We start from the raw sequence: 19,344 nt of genomic DNA on the forward strand, positions 1-19,344 counted from the left end.
AGTTAACTGCTGCCTGTTTATGGGGAGCATGTCTATTCCTCACTGGCGAGAACCTTTCCCGGCGAGGTCATAAAAGGGGGTGAGCCTGGACGATTGCGCGCCGGGCTCACTAAGCAGATGTTAAACAGCATTAAAATAAATATACATACATTAACCTGCCCCTCCCCCATTTCCGGTGCGGTGGCCGCAAATCCAGCACTCATAAAATTGCACTGGTCGTGAAAACTGGCGCTCATCGCGTTAAGCGCTTTACGCCCAAATTTCCCACCATGCTGTGCCCCAAAACGGGTGTAACACGATGGTAAAACCGCCTGCTGTGACTCTAAGTGGTAAAAGATTCAGGAACATTGAAATTCTAAACGATAAATGTTTGAAAAGCAGTAAGTGACACAAGATACTATGACTATTTGTTAATCATTAATTCCGGTTATGATAGTTAAGTAATGTTTAAAGTAAAGAGATAAGAAACGTTTAATCACTTCATGACTCATGTTTATTGACTGTTCATCATTTCTTTGTCACGCCAAGGCACGAAAACCTTCTCACTTACCTCTTCTTAGGCAATCCCTTGGAGTCGAGAATGATATGCTTCCACACTAAAAATGAGTTCTCAGGTGCCTGAGAAGTCTCGTGCGATCTACAGTCTCTGTCACAAGTGGGGTAGATTGTGGTTAGAGGAGTGGGTGGGTGAGGTACCCGGGTTGCCACTGACGGCCTTTCACTGACGACGTTTGGCCTTAGTTTGCTGTAGACCATGAGTTTGGTGCCGGTCTCGGTCTTCAAACATATTCTTTCTCAGATGACCGACAGCTGCGCTGACACACAAAACCTCATCGTCAATGTCTGCCCTTGTTGACAGTAGGCTCCCATTGTATCAAAGTGGTCCACATTGTCCAAGGCCTTAGGGTGGATTTTGATAACTGGGGGGGCAGTGCTGTGTGGTGGAGGGAAGTTTGTAGAGGATCTCTGTCTTATCGATGTTGAGTATATGGTCCATACTCTCGTACGTTTCAGTGAAGGTGTTGACGATGGCTTGGAGCCATACTGTAGTCCAATGATAGAGGATAGGAAGACCTTGGATCTGCGTTGTGGGTGGTGCAAGTTGAACAGATTCCCATTTGTTCTGCAGTTTAGTTCCACTCCAGTAGGGAGCTTGCTGAGGGTGAGATGGAGCATTGCAGCAAGGAAGATTGAGAAATGCATCGGTGTGCAGACACTGTCTTGCTTGACCTCAGTCCCAAATTGAACTAAGTCTGTGCTGGATCTGTTGATCAGATTACAGGTAGCATATCATTGTGAAGCAGGCTGAGGAAGGTGATAAACGTTTGGAGGCAGCCAAGATGGAGGATGTCACTCCATAACCCTTCTACTTCCACAGATCTACTTCTCCACTGTCAGGTATGGTGCACCGATTTATGCCATTGTCATGGGTAGCTCAAGCTGGGAAATGTCACAAATTGGCAGACCAACCTTGTTAGGCACTAACCCATCAGACCCAATTTTCTGTCTGGTGGGAGGCACAGATGCAGGATAGAGTCAGGCCTGCTGCCCCGAGAAGCAGATCAGAGAGGTCACAGGGGTTTTAAACAGCCTGCGGTCCTCTAGGACTTTGTCTCAATTGTTTCATTTAAGTTTAGGCTTTCTATCCCTCATCCCTGACAGCGCATTGCGTGCCATCCCCTCTCGATGTCAACCTATGCACCCCACCCACCAGCCTTGGCCCTTATACCCTTGATGCCAACTCACCTAGTATCTGCTATAGACAGAACGCACCTGGAACAACATGGTGTGCCTAATTCGAAACTCAACAAAACAATGCCTGGGGCTGCTTTTGGGGTTTGGGATGGAGGCCGCAAGCATCTCTGGACCCTGGAACACCACAGCAGTGGCTGGGGGGGGAGCACCTACTATCTGTGTTGAGTTTGCATGTTCTCCCTGTGTCTGCGTTTGTTTCCTCCAGGTGTTCCGATTTCCACCCACATTCCAAAGATGTGCGGGTTTGGTTGATTGGCCACGCTAAATTGCTCCTTAGTATCAGGGGGACTTGTAGGGTAAATACGTGAGATTATGGGGATAGGGCCTGGGTGGGATTGTTGTTGGTCAGGCTCGATGGGCTGAATGGCCTCCTTCGACACTGTAGGATTCTATGATTCTATGGATCTTCCAGCTTCAGTGTCATGGAGGAGGCTCATCTTCCAACCATTGGAGAGCCATCGTCTTTTTCCGAAGATCCGTCGTCTTTCTTCAGTGGTGGGTCAGTGATGTTGGGCATATTTTCAGAATGGCACCCAGATATGATGACAGGAATTGGGCCATCATGCCCCTGCTACGGAATATCCCTGGGTGATGGTTAATTAAGTTGGGCGAATGACCTGGCTGTTCTTCCCATTGGCCTCTACAGCGCGAAATACTCCACGTTCCCACCCCTACCACAGCACTTTGTCCCAGGATAAAAAAGTTCTGCCAATAGAGTTCAAGAGTAAAGAAATAATGATAAATTTGAACAATAAATTGGTTATGTCGCAGCTGGAATACTGTGTTCAGTTATCGGTAGCCATTATAGAAACAATTATAAAGCCAGACGTCAGGGATGTGTAACCAGTTATGAAGTAAGACTTGAGATGCAGGAATTATTTCCATTGAAAAGGCTAAAGAAATGTGTGTACACAATCTCCCAATTCACTTAGATTTGCACTTCCAAAATCCCAACCGTCTAGGCTTTGGCCCCCCTGTTCATCATGACATTTCTGCTGCTATGACCTTCTCAACAGCACCCTCACCTATTTGTTGATGCTCTCGGCTGACCTTGGCAGAGGTACTGAGGAGGGGTTTGCCAGACCCCGCGGGGCCATTTGGGGAAGGGGGATGGTTGCATTGTTGGGTCAAGTCGGCTGGTCCTCAGGTGGGGGGGCTGCTGGACCTTGGGAAAGGCTGTCAGGGGGGAGGAGGTCAGGCCTCGGGGAGAGGAATGCAGCCCTCGGGAACCATTTGGGGGGTGGATAGTCTAGCCTCAGGCTGGGTGTGGGGAGAGGGGGGGTGGGGGATGTCAGATCAGGTCAGCTGGTCCTGGGTATATGTGGGGCTGATGGGTCTCAGTGGGGGGGGGGGGAAGGGGGGGGATGTTGGGGGGGCGGTTTGGGTCTCAAGGAGTGAGTGTCGAGTCTTGGGGAAAGTGTTGGACATTGATAATTGTGTTCATCTAATTCTGGCTTCATGGGCATCACTATTCACTCCAGCGTTGGTGGTCTTGCCATCAGTTGTCTGAGCTCGAAGCTCTTGAAATCCATCTCTAACCCTTTGAACCTTCCTCTCCTCCTTTCTGGTGCTTCTTAATACCTACCTCTTTGACTAAGCAGCCCTCATGTTCTCTAATGTGACTCAGTGTCATATTTTGTTTTATGCTGCCTCTGTAAGCACTTTGGAATGTTTTATTAGGTTAAACCTGCTATATAAAAATTCAAGTTATTGTTCCTGTTCAGTTGTTGCAGTTCAGGTCAAAAGAAGTTTTGAGGTCATGCATTGGATTGGGCAGCACAGTGGTTAGCACTGCTGCTTCTCAGCGCCAGGGACCTGAGTACAATTCCAGCCTTGGGTGACTGTGTGGAGTTTCCACATTCTCCCCGTGTCTGCGTGGGTTTCCTCCGGGTGCTCCGGTTTCCTCCCACAGACCAAAGATCTGCATGTTAGTTTGATTGACCATGCTAAATTGGCCTTTAGTGTCAGGGGATTAGCAGGGTAAATACGTGGGGTTACGGGGATGGGGCCTGGGTGGGATTGTTGTTAGTGCAGACTGGAATGGCTGAATGGCCTCTTTCTGCACTGTAGAGATTCTATGATTCTATGAAAATGCTTTGCTACAGTATTCCAGGCCGCGACCATTTGAATTTGTTCAGGAAAATTTGAAACAGAGCGATATATGGGAGGAGAGTGGGCCAGCAGGATTCAATGCGGATTGCTCTAACCGAGTTGGCACAGACATCATGAACTGAGTCCCTCTTTGCTGAAACCCTGCGTAATTAAAAATAGAAAGTGCTGGAAATATGCAGCAGGTTACAGCAGCGTCAGCGGAGAGAGAAACAAAGTTAACGTTCTGGGTCGTGACCTTTAGCAGGAAGTTAAGAGATGTAATAGGTTTTGAGCAAGAGAAGGACAGCAGGAAGGTCGTGACAGGGTGACAGGCTGAATGTCTTGCAGGGTCAAAGAGAATGGTGATGGGGAAAAAATAGAAACAAAGAAACAAAAGATGTGCCCAGAGCAGATGTACTTACTGACTGGAAGCAAAAATAAGAGAGAAAAATGACACAAGCAAAGAAAAGGAAACAAATAAGTCTGAAATTGCTGAACTCAATCTGGAGTCTGGAAGGCTGTAAAGTGCCTAACTGAAAGATGAGATGCTGTTCCTCAAGCTCACAGGCACTGGAACAGTGAAGTCGGCTGAAAACAGATGTCAGCATGAGAGCAAGGTGGAGAATTAAAATGATAGGCCTGTGGAAGCTCAGGGTCATTGTCTGAGGACTAACTGGAGGTGTCCTGCAGAATGCTCACCCAATCTGCTTTTAGTCTCCCCAGTGTAGAGAAGGCCACATTGTGAGCAGCAAATACAGTAAACTAGATTGATAAGTACAGGAAAATCTCTGCTTACCTGGAAAAAGTGGGCAAAAATGTGGGGTTGAGGTTACAATCAGATCAGCCACGATCTTATTGAATGGAGGAGCAGGCTTGAGGGGCCGAGTGGCTTGCTCCGGCCCCTAATTCATATGTATGTTTTTAAGTGTTTAAGGTCTTGGGCAGGAAGGAAAGAGTAAATAAAAGCATTTACATAGAAAGGTGCCTGGGGAGGGGGTGGGATGTTAGAAGTGACTGTGGAATGGACTAGGGTATCACAGAAAGAATGGTCCCTTCGAAATGCTGATAAGGAGAGGGGAAGGGAAGATGTATTTAGTGGAGGCGTCATGCAAGAGGTAGCAGAAATAGCAGAAAATGATCCATTGAATAAGGCTGGTGGGGTGTAAGGTGAACAAGGGGATCCCTATCCTGTTTCTGAGAGGGAGGGGAAGGGTTGAGGTGAGATGTGCAGGAAATATGGCGGACACAGTTGAGGGCCGTGTCAACAACAGTAGAGGGAATCCTGAAAAAAAAGAGACAACTGAGAAATGCTGTGGAAGCTATCTTCACCGGAACAAACGTGACAGAGAAGGAGGAGCTGGGAGAGTGGAATGGAGTCCTTACAGGGGGTGTTAGGTGGAACAACATTCTATTGTGAGAGTGTCAATACTGTCACAGAAAACAGTGAGATCTTCAGCACCCACAACATGATTTGCAGCAAAGCAAGACTAAAGGTAAAAAGGTTGGTTTAATGGAACACATTAGATCCATGTGAATGACCATGGGAAGTCCAAGACCTCGTGCAAATACAACATTTCTTTTGCTTGATGTGGCTTGAGTGCATTGCACGGTGCACATCTGGAAACTTTCCTTTCCATGCCTGCGTACATGGAGAGCCAGTATTGTGATTCCTTGGCACTGTATCTGGTTGCTCCATTCATAGAGCTTTTATCAAACAATGTTGATTTAAGATTATATTAACATGTAAAGTAAGAAAATTAGCAAGAACTTTTACCAATTATAAACAAGAAACAAATCAACCACTATAATGTATAACCCTTAGCAAAGATATCTAATGTGTCCTAATCAAACCAACCTCCATAAACAGCCCTTTAAACAGGTTCAATACAGCAAAGTCCACTGCTCACGTGATAATGGAAATTGAGTCCTTTGGTTGAAGTCTGCAGTTCTCTTGATTCACTGTGAAGAGTTTGAAGATGAGGCAGCTTCCCAAAACACCAGACAGACTCTGGTCCAGCCCCCAAAAACAGCAGATTTTCACCCTTCAGGAAAACAAGATCTTGTTTTCAGCGAACCAACAGAATTTTCAAAACAACAGGGAGAGAGGGAAAGCATTTATTTTTAGCTTGCTGTCCCTTCTAAAACTAAAACTCAAACCTGCAGCTCCAAACTGAAACTGAAATAAAACTGTCTGAAAATACATAACCGTCCTCCTGACAATACAGGATCATAAAACTAATCCCAGAGTAAACACAAACAATCCCATTTAAGCCACTTAAGTAGCAATAAAAGGACATTTCCAGTCAAGCCCGGCAACAATGACATCACTGAAGCTGTGAGCTGCAGAAATCATGTTTTTAAAGAAAAACCTTTCTTAAAGATACAATGAGATACGTAGGTTAGAGGGATCAGCGGGTAAATATGGAGGGATATGGGGGTAGGGTCTGGGTGGGATTGTGGTCGGTGCAGACTCGATGGGCCAGATGGCCTCTTTCTGCACTGTAGGGTTTCTAAGTTTCTAAGTTAAGATACAGGGCATACTGGCTCTCCATGTATGCAGGCATGGAAAGGGAAGTTTCCAGAATGCACTCAAGTCACATCAAATAAAAGAAACGTTGCATTTGCACGAGATCCTGGACTTCCCATGGTCATTCACAGTAGCTGATGTCTTCCAAAGGAACGGTAAACAACAATTAGTCTGATTTGATTTGTATTCCAAGTTGTTTGAGCTCCGCTAGCTGCCAAACATCACAAGTAACTAGTCATCATCAAGCTCAAGAGACGTTTCACCACACACGGCATTCCACGGAGACTCGTGACAGACAACACTTGCAATTTGTCTCCACTGAAGTTCAAAATATTGCACATGTGTGACTTTGAGCATATCACAAGCATCCCCCAGTACCCACAGTCAAACGGTCTGGTGGAATGGGTGGTACACTCAGCTAAACATCTTCGAGAGAAATGTGCCTGGATCACACAGACTACAATGCTGCACTCCTCAGCCTGTGAAATCTACCACGACAGAGCCTGCCCTCGTCAGCACAATGACTCTTTTCCAGGCACACCAGGACCACGATTCCTACTACCAAGGCTCTGCTGCAGCCCAAACTTAAACTAATGTCAATGATGTCCTCATGCAATGCTGCTTGAGAAGCAAAGTGCACTATGATCGAGATGCCAGACTCGGTCCTGTAACACCAGGTCAAATAGTCAGGTTTCAGTCTGCACGTGGTCATGACAAGTTGGCGTTGGACACAGCAATGTCCCACAACCGAACAGTTACATGGTGGCCTCAATGGTGCCCACTGCATAGGCAGTCGCCGTCACTTCCTCCAGGTTTTGGAACCAGCACTAATGGATGCTACAGCCCTCCAGTCATCCACTTACAACATAGACCCCCTACATCAGTGGACATGCAGACTCCTCCAGAGGCCAGTGCAGTGAGCCCTGCACCCACCAAACATATTGACGGAATACCTAAGGTCATCCACACTGAGGACACCAGCCTGAGAAAAACTACTGAACAACTACCCACATAACCACACGCTATGGGCATGTGATCAAACTAAACACAAAGTTCCAAGAATATATTACAATCCAGTCTAGAACTGGCCTATAAATCTTCTCTTTCTACAACAGAAAATTATGGGGCAGAGTGGGGGAGGGGGGAGGGCAGGGGGAAGGAGAGATAATGGGCTGTGCACCAGCTGCAACAACTTAACTGTGCCTCGCCATATGTAAATAGTTATGTATTGTTAGCCTATTTAATTTGTATGTTATAAAATGGTCTGTACACAGTTTCCATTCACACACACTGTTACATCTCATGCCACCAGTTGCCCAACTAAATGGGGAAGGTGCAGACTGAGTGGTCACATGATGATGTGATGATGCGGCTACAAAAAAGGTCAAGAGTCGTGAGTGTGGGAGTTTTGCCAGGGAGCACAGGCAAAGTGCAGCATGGAGTAGCTGCTCAGCTAGTGATTAAACTACTGTCTGTTGCAAGTCCCTGTTGTCAGTGTTTCAGGAACCCAACACATTTACAGTGCATGAAACCAGGGAATGGGCAAAGATAGAGGGCAATACGCCAGGAACAGAATCCTGACCCCTGCGGAAGAGCAGCCTGCAGAACAGGCAGGGCAGGCTCCATGGGCTGAATATCTACCCTTATTTCTGTGTTCCAGCACTCTTTATTCAGGTGCATAGTGAACTGTGAAACACCTATAGACACCTTGGTAGATTAGAAGTGCTATTAAATGTAAATTGTTCTTTCAGATTGAATTGGCCTTTGTAGGTTAATTAATATTGGGGGGATTAAATCTGAGTCCGCAAGTACTTTTACACTCCTGGGCAGACAGACAATTCCTTGTTCACTTGCCATTTCCATCCTTTCTCCTACTGATTTCTGGAATCCCTTCAGAATTAAATTTGGCAGCAAATAATTATTGCTCCTTGATTTATTTCACCTTATCATTTATACTTTATACTTATACTTGGACCAAGGAGCGGTACAGGCTTGGAGGGCCAAAGGGCCTGTTTCCTGTGCTGTACTGTTCTTTGTTCTTTGTTCTTTTCAGTTTTGGCAGTGTTCTACGTTGAGGGCCTTGGCCTCTGGCATTGATTTCTCATTTTAAATAAATCAAGTTGTAGTACAATATTACTGGTTGAATTTGCCTTGGGACTATCATGAGAAAAACAGCTGCACTTATTTGGATAATATGACAATGAGTAATTTGCAAATCTGGAGGCGTCGCAGGTACATATCGAAGTTCAAAAGGAGAAGCTATCTGTTCTCTAGATAAGTCTGAAGTGCAAACAGCCACCTGTGGGACACAGCAGGTTAGTATGTAATGGATTTGTTGCTTTTCGTTGTAACCCGCACGGTTACACATGACATTTTACCGCTGGGGTAGGGCGTCTTGTAGCACGGGTGCGTTTAGACATTTCCTTGCTGGAAGATTTGTTGCATCCTAGCTTGGTGAGCTGATAATGGGGCAGCAAGGGCAACAGGGCATCTGGGACCTCAATTATTGCAGTACCAACAATATATCTCCTTAATGATGCAGAAATAAAAAAAGGGAAAAACGATGAGTGAACGATTAAAAGAAAAAGAGAAAAGAAAGGGAAATGAAAAACAATAATAAAAATCAAAGTTTGGCATTTTTAAAATCAACAATTGACTTCATGTAGTAATGAAATTGGACATTTTAAATTGTTCTCTCTCTAGGTTAGAGAGGTTGATGGTAATTGCACGAACAATATCATGTCAGCAAAAATGTTCCAGCCCTAACTCCCTACAGCATATTTAATGTGAATTTAATGTGCGGTTCAGGACTAGTTACTGTTTGTATGATGAAAACAGCAAAGCAGCACAAATTGATCTGTAACTCACAGTGGATCCCTCAACTTTCTGGTCGATTTGTGAGTTGACAATGCAGGAAACCGTTAATGTGTTGCTATTTTACGAGCTAAAGAAAAACCAGCCCTTCATTTTACTTAAAGAAACAGATAAGTATGGCAGGTAGAAAGATATTACATTGAAGAGTATAGCAATAACTGGAATATGGCATGTCAGTGATTTGAACATGGCTGGAATTCTCCGATCTCGCTCGTCCTGCGACTGCTGCCAGGGAGAATGGAGGATTTAGCGGAATGGAGGATTTAGCGGAATGGAGGATTTAGCGGAATGGAGGATTTAGCTCTCAGCAAAATCTCCATTCACAGTAGCGGAACCGGATAATCCCGGCCGCAGGTGAGGTCTGAGAATTCCGGCCAATATCTAAGGAACCGCATGCTTAATTTTTTTAATTTTGAATAATTTGAATATTTTAAAGAACCTGAATTTTTCACTGAAGCAAAACTTATGCAGTTATGTTATTATTTCAGTTAACAATGCAACCAGAGGGCACAGATTTGAGAAATGATAATTTGAGCGAAGCAAAATATAAGGAAAAGCCCATTGAAGATCCCAAGAAGAGCAATAGACAAAAGTAAGTGGTGGGTTATTTTCAATAAAACTCTACAATAAAATTCAACACCATGTAAAATAATGATTTGGTGTCACTTGACAATAAAATATCAACATCACATCAGTCACTGAACTAAATTCTTAAGTGTTGACTGATAACACCACAATTATTCAGGCATCTCCTACTGGATGGGCTGACTCTGTGATCGCATACTCCCAACAGGAAAAATTCAAAGGGGTTGTTGGCAGACGTACAGGAATTGTATGATACTGTAGCGTTGAGTCTTCAAACCATTAGGTGGGATTTTCCAGCCCTGCCCACCATCAAGAATGTCCAGTCTTGCCAAAAGTCAATGAACTTTTAGCTGGGCCCCTGGTCTCCTGTGGAATGGGTCCCACCATGACGGGTCTGGAAAATCCCAGACATCCTTTCAACATGTCTCCCTGCTGGGAATGAGGTATAATGTAATTGGCCGCGATGCACCCGAATTGAGACTAAGTCCACGCCAGCAGGAAACCCTCCAGGTTTCCCACTGGTGTTAGCAGCACTGAAATGGTGGGATTCTCCCAAAAAATAGATGCTAATTTACTTATATTGGGCAACCCACCGGCCAGCCCCGCTGTTCCAAGACCAGGCTGTCATTGTAAAAGGGCAACCTGATCCCTGTGCTTGGGGAACCCCCCCCCCCCCCCACTGCCCCCCCCCCCCCCCCCCCCACTTCCACAGAAGCATAAATAGTAGTCCCTACACTGATCTGGGGAGCACCACTAAACCCTCAGCAAAGAGGGGCATCGTCTCCTCATCCACCAATAATGAGAATCTTCCCCCCCTCCCACACCACGCAGGCATGAGGATGACCCGATCATCACCCCCCAACTCAACTCCCTTTCCCCCTTAGACTCTCATCAGCCCCATTCCCCTCTGACCTCCCATCCAGCCCCTCTCTCCTCTCGGAGCCCCCTCTCCCCTCAGACCTCCAACTCAACCTTCCTTCAGACCAAGCATCTTGGCAGTACCAACAGTGCAATGTCCCCTAGCACCCTGAAACTCAGAGCTGGCACCTTGGGCCCCATGGGAAAGGGTCCCTCAAGCGTCCTGGGGGTTGGGTAGCCTCAGGCTGGCGTCAAGGGGAGTGGTTTGCAAAAGAGGAAGTGAAACCATAGGCTGTCAATTAGGATTAGACTTTGTGTAAATTGTGGTCAGGATCAAGGGGGTACTTGAGGTGCAGTCAACTATGAAGGGAAATAAAAATAAACACCAGTGGCTGGAGGATGGTAAAAATCCATTGAGCTGACAGCTGAACTTTTTACGAGGCACTGCAGGTTGAACTTGTTACAGATCAAGGGCTTCAAGTGCAATGTAGAGGGTTTCAACCATTTCAGCTTGCTGGGAAGCCTCAGCAACTTCAAATCAAAGCTGTGTGTGTACATTAGGGCTGAGTGCACAGCTGGGAGACTGGAACCACCCCTCCTCGCCGACCCCAGAGGTGAAATTGACATCTCTGTCAGAGGACTTCAAAGGGGTTTGCTCTCACCTGCAGCTTCTGACAGGGAGGAAGAAAAATCTCTGCTGCAGAATAGAGCGCCACAATGATTTAAGATCCTGCCAGGTGACAGGGGGGGGGGGGGGGGGGGGGGCGGCGTGTGGCATGGAGGTTAAAGTGTCCTGGCTACTTCAGAATTTGCACAGCTGACAGAACAGATACAGAAATTGATCACAGGGCTCCCTGAAATCACCATGCCAGGGGTGATCTTCAGGTCTGCCAGGGCTAGAGGGTTATTTGGGAGCAAAAGTCACTAGCTTTCGGAACAGGCTGTTCCTTCGTCAGGTGAGTGGGAGTTCTGATCACAAACAGGGCAAAAAGACACAAACTCAATTTACATGAATAATGATTGGAATGTGAGTCTTCACAGCTAATCAAGTCTTAAAGGTACAGACAATGTGAGTGGAGGGAGCACTAAGCACAGGTTAAAGAGATGTGTATTGTCTCCAGACAGGACAGCTTGTGTGATTTTGCACATCCAGGCAAGTTGTGGGGGTTACAGATAGTGTGACATGAACACAATATCCTGGTTGAGGCCGTCCTCCTGTGTGCGGAACCTGGCTATCAGTCTCTGCTCAGTGACTCTGCAACGACAACGGATGAATGAACACCGCTCGACAATCACCAGGCAAGACTGTTCTCTTCCTGTTGGGGAGCACTTCAGCGGTCACGGGCATTCGGCCTCTGATATTCGGGTAAGCGTTCTCCAAGGCGGCCTTCACGACACACGACAGCGCAGAGTCGCTGAGCAGAAACTGATAGCCAGGTTCCGCACACATGAGGACGGCCTCAACTGGGATATTGGGTTCATGTCACACTATCTGTAACCCCCACAACTTGCCTGAATGTGCAAAATCTCACTAGCTGTCCTGTCTGGAGACAATACACATCTCTTTAACCTGTGCTTAATGCTCCCTCCACTCTCATTGTCTGTACCTTTAAGACTTGATTAGCTGTGAAGACTCACACTCCAATCATTATTCATGTTAATTGAGTTTGTGTCTTTGTGCCTTGTTTGTGATCAGAACTCCCACCCACCTGACGAAGGAACAGCCTGTTCCGAAAGCTTGTGGCTTTTACTACCAAATAAACCTGTTGGACTTTAACCTGGTGTTGGGAGACTTCTTACTGTGTTTACCCCAGTCCAACGCCGGCATCTCCACATCAGGGCTCGAGGGGGCAGTCAAGCCACGACATCCCCATCTTGGCAGAGAATCCCAAGATCAAGCCCTTGCCCCCAGCCTGAGACCTCTCCTAACCCCAGCCCCCTTGGGGACCCTCCCCCTTCAGCCTGGCAACAGCTGAGGGGCACATGCCTCCTTGAGCATCCCGTTGAAATCCAGTGTGATCAGGATGTAACTGCCAGCGTGCTCGTCCGAGGGGGGCAATGCAAGGTTGACACTGCCAAAGGGTGGGACCTTGAGGGTGGGATGTGGTAGGGGCCTGGGGGGGGATGGCCTGGGTAGAGGACCTGGGAGAGGCCTGGGGGGGCAAGGCTTGAGGGGATTCTATATTGAAGCATTTGTCTGATGGAGGGGGGCAGTGTTAGGCCACCCTCATGCCTGCATGATGTTGGGGTTAAGACCATAAGACCATAAGACATAGGAGCGGAAGTAAGGCCATTCGGCCCATCGAGTCCACTCCACCATTCAATCATGGTTGATTTCAACTCCATTTACCCGCTCTCTCCCCATAGCCCTTAATTCCTCGAGAAATCAAGAATTTATCAATTTCTGTCTTGAAGACGCTCAACGTCTCGGCCTCCACAGCTCTCTGTGGCAATGAATTCCACAGACCTACCACTCTCTGGCTGAAGAAATTTCTCCTCATCTCTGTTCTAAAGTGACTCCCTTTTATTCTAAGGCTGTGCCCCCGCGTCCTAGTCTCCCCTGCTAATGGAAACAACTTCCCTACGTCCATCCTATCTAAGCCGTTCATTATCTTGTAAGTTTCTATCAGATCTCCCCTCAACCTCCTAAACTCCAATGAATATAATCCCACGATCCTCAGACGTTCATCGTATGTCAGGCCTACCATTCCTGGGATCATCCGTGTGAATCTCCGCTGGACCCGCTCCAGTGCCAGTATGTCCTTCCTGAGGTGGAGGGCCCAAAATTGCTCACAGTACTCCAAATGGGGCCTAACCAGTGCTTTATAAAGCCTCAGAAGTACATCCCTGCTTTTGTATTCCAAGCCTCTTGAGATAAATGACAACATTACATTTGCTTTCTTAATTACGGACTCAACCTGCAAGTTTACCTTTAGAGAATCCTGGACTAGGACTCCCAAGTCCCTTTGCACTTTAGCATTATGAATTTTGTCACCGTTTAGAAAATAGTCCATGCCTCTATTCTTTTTTCCAAAGTGCAAGACCTCGCACTTGCCCACGTTGAATTTCATCAGCCACTTCTTGGACCACTCTCCTAAACTGTCTAAATCTTTCTGCAGCCTCCCCACCTCCTCAATACTACCTGCCCCTCCACCTATCTTTGTATCATCGGCAAACTTGGCCAGAATGCCCCCAGTCCCGTCATCTAGATCGTTAATATATAAAGAGAACAGCTGTGGCCCCAACACTGAACCCTGCGGGACACCACTTGTCACCGGTTGCCATTCTGAGAAAGAACCTTTTATCCCAACTCTCTGCCTTCTGTCTGACAGCCAATCGTCAATCCATGTTAGTACCTTGCCTCGAATACCATGGGCCCTTATTTTACTCAGCAGTCTCCCGTGAGGCACCTTGTCAAAGGCCTTTTGGAAGTCAAGATAGATAACATCCATTGGCTCTCCTTGGTCTAACCTATTTGTTATCTCTTCAAAGAACTCTAACAGGTTTGTCAGGCACGACCTCCCCTTACTAAATCCATGCTGACTTGTCCTAATCCGACCCTGCACTTCCAAGAATTTAGAAATCTCATCCTTAACGATGGATTCTAGAATTTTGCCAACAACTGAGGTTAGGCTAATTGGCCTATAATTTTCCATCTTTTTTCTTGTTCCCTTCTTGAACAGTGAGGTTACAACAGCGATTTTCCAATCCTCTGGGACTTTCCCTGACTCCAGTGACTTTTGAAAGATCATAACTAACGCCTCCACTATTTCTTCAGCTATCTCCTTTAGAAGTCTAGGATGTAGCCCATCTGGGCCCGGAGATTTATCAATTTTCAGACCTTTTAGTTTCTCTAGCACTTTCTCCTTTGTGATGGCAACCATATTCAACTCTGCCCCCTGACTTTCCTGAATTGTTGGGATATTACTCATGTCTTCTACTGTGAAGACTGACGCAAAGTACTTATTAAGTTCCTCAGCTATTTCCTTGTCTCCCATCACTAGATTACCAGCATCATTTTGGAGCGGCCCAATGTCTACTTTTGCCTCCCGTTTGTTTTTAATGTATTTAAAGAAACTTTTACTATCATTCCTAATGTTACTGGCTAGCCTACCTTCATATTTGATCCTCTCCTTCCTTATTTCTCTCTTTGTTATCCTCTGTTTGTTTTTATAGCCTTCCCAATCTTCTGACTTCCCACTACTCTTTGCCACATTATAGGCTCTCTCTTTTGCCTTGATGCATTCCCTGACTTCCTTTGTCAGCCATGGCTGCCTAATCCCCCCTCTGATAACCTTTCTTTTGTTTGGGATGAACCTCTGCACTGTGTCCTCAATTACTCCCAGAAACTCCTGCCATTGCTGTTCTACTGTCTTTCCCACTAGGCTCTGCTTCCAGTCGATTTTTGTCAGTTCCTCCCTCATGCGCCTGTAATTACCTTTATTTAACTGTAGAACCTTCACGTTCTCTTGTTGATGGCGGGGGGGGGGGGGGGGGGGGGTCCCCCTCTATACTGAGGGGTTGGGGAGGTTCACCTTTTCTGTTGTTGGGTGGAGGGAGAGGGGCCTCTGTCTGAATGCTGAGATCTGGATGCCTTTTAAAAATGGTGTGCTGATCTCTGAAATGCTGTTTCTCACGATGCATAAATTTGTATCAATCAGATCGGTGATGCTAACGCCAACAGGAAAAACTCCAGTTTTCCTGCTGGCTTGGGCACTTACAACCGATTCAGGTGAATTGTGGCCCGTGAGTCAGCAGCCTGCTTTACACTCCACTCACAACCAGCACAAAGCAACAGTTCCAAGCTCACCTAGTTTTACCTTTGATTAAAAGTCAGTAAGTTGTGGACTATGGAATCACAGAATAGAATCCCTACAGTGCAGAAGGAGGCATTCAGCCTCAAGCTGCACCAACAACAATCCCACCCAGGCCTTAACCCCACATAGTCACCCTGTTAATCCCCCTAAGGGGCAATTGAGCATGGCCAATCAACCTAACCTGCACATCTTTGGAGTGTGGGAGGAAACCCACGCAGACACAGGGAGTACATGCAAACTCCACACAGTCACCGAAGGCCGGAATTGAACCTGGGTCCCTGGTGCGGTGAGGCAGCAATTAATGCTAACCACTGTGCCACCATGCCGCTCTGTGCATGTTGCATATGATTTGCATCCCACAATAATACCCCTGAAGTGATCTTATCCCATCTTCTCAGATAGACCCCTTTGTTCGTGTCATCGCCTCCTGAGAAATGAAAACATTGCTTCATGCAGCAGCTGGAAGAGTGAGTGGAGTCATAGGACTGTTATATTTCAAAGTCTTTCACCATTATTTTTTTAGGCAACGTAAAGATGAAAAGGAAGTTGAAAAAGTACAATCAGTTGGTGCTCTACAGATGGTATGTATGTTTCTCTGAAAGACAATTTCACTGTTCTGCAGTTTCAGGTTAGAACACAGAATAAAACTGATTCAAATTTAGTGAACTATTAACTCTTACTGTGAGGCTATGTGGAGACAATGCTGTATGAATATTGGTGTACAAATGCTTAATGTGATGATGTGCAATATTTGGTCTAATCTTCAAGGACAGCATGTTTTTCTCAATGTTAGTGTCCCACTGTTATTTGAGCATGTATTTGAAAAGGAATTTGATGAAATCTAGGGGGCGATTCTCCCATCGCGACTCGCAAATTTTCTGGCGGGTCGGGTTGGGTCGGGAGATGAGCGTGTTGGCCATTTCGCAGGATTCGCGCATGCGTTCCCGATGCATGCACGTCTCCCAGAGCCAGAGAACAGGCGCAGTCGGGATCGCGCTGGAAAATGGCGGGAAGAGAGGTAAGTGATTTTAATCTGTTTTAAATATATTTTTGATCTATTTTAAATGTCATTATCGGGCCCGGCGCGGAACTTGCTGGGCCCGATAGCATCTCCCACCCCGCCAGGACTATTTCACTCCGGCGGGGTTTAAAGTAGCTCCCCACGTTCGGGGAGACCCCGCCGGATTGAAGGGGGCAATTGGGGCCCCCCAGGGGGTCGGGTGGCAGGGGAGTGGTGCCCCCTGGGCATTGGCACCCTGGCAGTGCCAGCCTGTGCCCCTTGGCACTGCCTGGGGGCAAAGTGCCCATGCCCAGGGGAAACCTTGGCACTGCCCATCGGGCATTGGGCAGTACCAAGGGGGCAGGGCCTATTGTGGGCGGGGCCTAGGGGGCATTTGTGGGGGTGGGGGGTCCCGCTGTGCATGGGGATCGGTCTGGGCTGGAGGGAGGCCAGCGATCAGGGTGGACTGGGGTGGGGGGGATACTCTGCTGGGGGGGAGTCTGTCTCCTGTTGGGGGGTCTGCCTCTGCGGGGGGGGGCGGTTAACGGTGGGTCTGCATGTGGTTGGGGGGGGGCGTGGGGGGATCGCCACTGCTGGGCGGGGGGGGCCTGGAGATCGGGGCGCTCCGGGACGGGGGGAGGGTGGGGGTTGGAGCTGGCCCAGGAATTGTCGTGGAGGCCGCGATCTGGCCATGGTGGCGTCGGGAGGGGCAGCACTGCGAGGGTCCCGGGCTGGCCAGCAATCGGGGAGTCTGACAGATTGGGGCCACTGCGCATGTGCAGAGTTCCAGAGCAGTCAGACTCCGGTGCCAATAGCCCCCTCCACCCCCCCACCCCCCCAGGTTTTTAATGATATTCACGATTGAGACCCCTGCATTGCACAGAGTGCAGAGATTCAGGTCTGAATTTGCACTAAGAAAAGTCAGGATCGAGAACAGTTTTCTTACCAATTCAGCACTTTTGGGAGAATCGCCTCCCCCTCCCCCTCTTAATTTTTTTTCTTATACAATCAAGAGATTTTCCTTCACTCAAAGGGGATTAAGGGAAATGGGAACAGAACCGACAACATCAACACAGACAGCTTGGAGCAAATGAATTGTTTCCATGTGGTACAATCTACATGCCTGTGTGTAAAATGTTGCTGATTGTTAAAGATTTTGGGCGTGATTAAACCATTTCACCACACCCGCCGATCAGCCGGCGAGCCAGGAAAATAGCAAGAGGCCAAAAATATGATTCACGCCTGCCGCAAATTGGATCGCTATCTTCCCGCCTCTTTTTATTGGTTCGAACTGCTTCATGCCCAGAAATGTAGTGAAGTTTATTAGCATCAGATTGCTCGCATTTCCATCTCGTGAGGGAGTTCGGCATGGCTGCTTACCCCTTCCTGGATGCTTTCCACCTCTCCGGAGCGACGGCACGCCGGTGTGATTTACTACTGGTCTCCACCAATGGTGACCAGGCGGCATGGCCACGCAACATACCGGCAGTTGAGCACTGTACTTGTGCCAGAGGTAGTGCCAAGTGGTAGGGGCCTGAGTAGGGGTAGGGCCTGAGTGGGGGCTGTGATGGGGGTCTATGATGGAGGGGGCTGCAGCAGGGGGGCTATAACGAGTGCCTATGCATGAGGTTCCAATGCACGGGGTGTAATGACAGTGCCAATGCACTGGGAGCCTATACTGGGGGCAGGAGGGGCTGGGGGGAGGAAGTTCAGCAGTGTATTGGAGGTCCGCCAGGGGCCCCATTAGGAGGGCCCTGATGTCCCAATGCTGGCAACCTATTTTGGTGTGAGGGGAGAACATGCCACCAACGAAGAGGGGGGTTGGTCCGATGTCCGTGGGGCCAGGAGGAGATCTCCCAGTTTACCAACAGATTATGAAGCCCTAGCGAAACAGAGCTCGAGTACTCTGAAGCTGGTTTCACTGATGTATTTAGGCTCCACCACAGCAAGGATATTAAGTTTATGAAACCCTAAGATCGAAGTTTCAGACTCACCGTAATCAAAACGAAAGCAGGAACAGGCTCAAGGGTCTAAATAACATCCTGCTGTTCTTGGGTTCCTCACTGTGGGCTGATCAAAATTCTGACCCAGGCAACAAAAGATAACACCTTATCTCGTGCTTGTACCACATTAGCAATATAGCACAATTACAACCTTGTTGTACTCTGTCTGCCAATTATTTCATATTTGCAATTCACTTAAATAAAAATAGCTCAGAGATAGAATAGTAAGAAACCAGAGTATTGAAATCCTTTTTGCATGATATTTTGCTATAATGATCTTTGGGGATTTAATATTGTTCAGTTTCCCCAAACTTGAATATGAGAAAATTAAAAATTCATTTACTTTCCACATCTCTTAGTTTCGTTTTGCAGATAGTCTGGACATTTTGCTGATGATAGTTGGAATTATAGCTGCAGTGGCTCATGGAATCTGCCTTCCGCTATTGACAGTTGTTTTTGGTGATATGACAAATGGCTTTATATGCCAGGCACAAACTGCCAATATATCATGTAAGTAGCATGTATTTTTTTTTGTAAACATTTTTATAACTGTTATGATACGTCAGGTGGTGATTACCAGACTGCACAAATCCCAAAGGGAAACTTGAACAAGCTATCACAACAATTTGCAATTTATATGTTATCACGGGAAATTATGTGTACTGAAATCAGGAGCGCTCTTGGAGATTTTGAGCATTAAATTAAAACAATCATTAACAAAAAGAAAATAAAACTTAAAACACACAAGGTTACTTTTACAGTTCAAAGCAGTCCTAGAAACATTTCCCAAAATAATCCTTCTTAGTTAAACTCATAACCAACAGTCCCTATCGA

The 19,344-nt window shown here is 47.0% G+C and overlaps 1 protein-coding gene across 3 annotated transcripts in view; it reads left to right on the plus strand.

Moving 5' to 3' along the window:
- Positions 1 to 1,226: 1,226 nt before the first annotated feature.
- LOC144509744 (ATP-dependent translocase ABCB1-like) overlaps positions 1,227 to 19,344 on the plus strand; it is a 106,179-nt gene continuing 88,061 nt past the window's right edge. The window contains exons 1-4 of one of the 3 annotated variants that reach the window (XM_078238543.1): positions 1,227 to 1,398; positions 9,736 to 9,839; positions 16,031 to 16,088; positions 18,870 to 19,020. In XM_078238543.1, coding sequence (XP_078094669.1) covers positions 1,348 to 1,398; positions 9,736 to 9,839; positions 16,031 to 16,088; positions 18,870 to 19,020 — 364 coding nt within the window. In that variant the 5' untranslated portion in view covers positions 1,227 to 1,347. Of the gene's footprint in view, positions 1,399 to 8,392; positions 8,689 to 9,735; positions 9,840 to 16,030; positions 16,089 to 18,869; positions 19,021 to 19,344 lie in introns of those variants that run through there. The other 2 variants (XM_078238528.1, XM_078238536.1) reach the window with 2 other exon arrangements.

Source organism: Mustelus asterias, chromosome 2 (genome assembly GCF_964213995.1).
Source record: "Mustelus asterias chromosome 2, sMusAst1.hap1.1, whole genome shotgun sequence".
Lineage (NCBI taxonomy): Eukaryota > Metazoa > Chordata > Chondrichthyes > Carcharhiniformes > Triakidae > Mustelus > Mustelus asterias.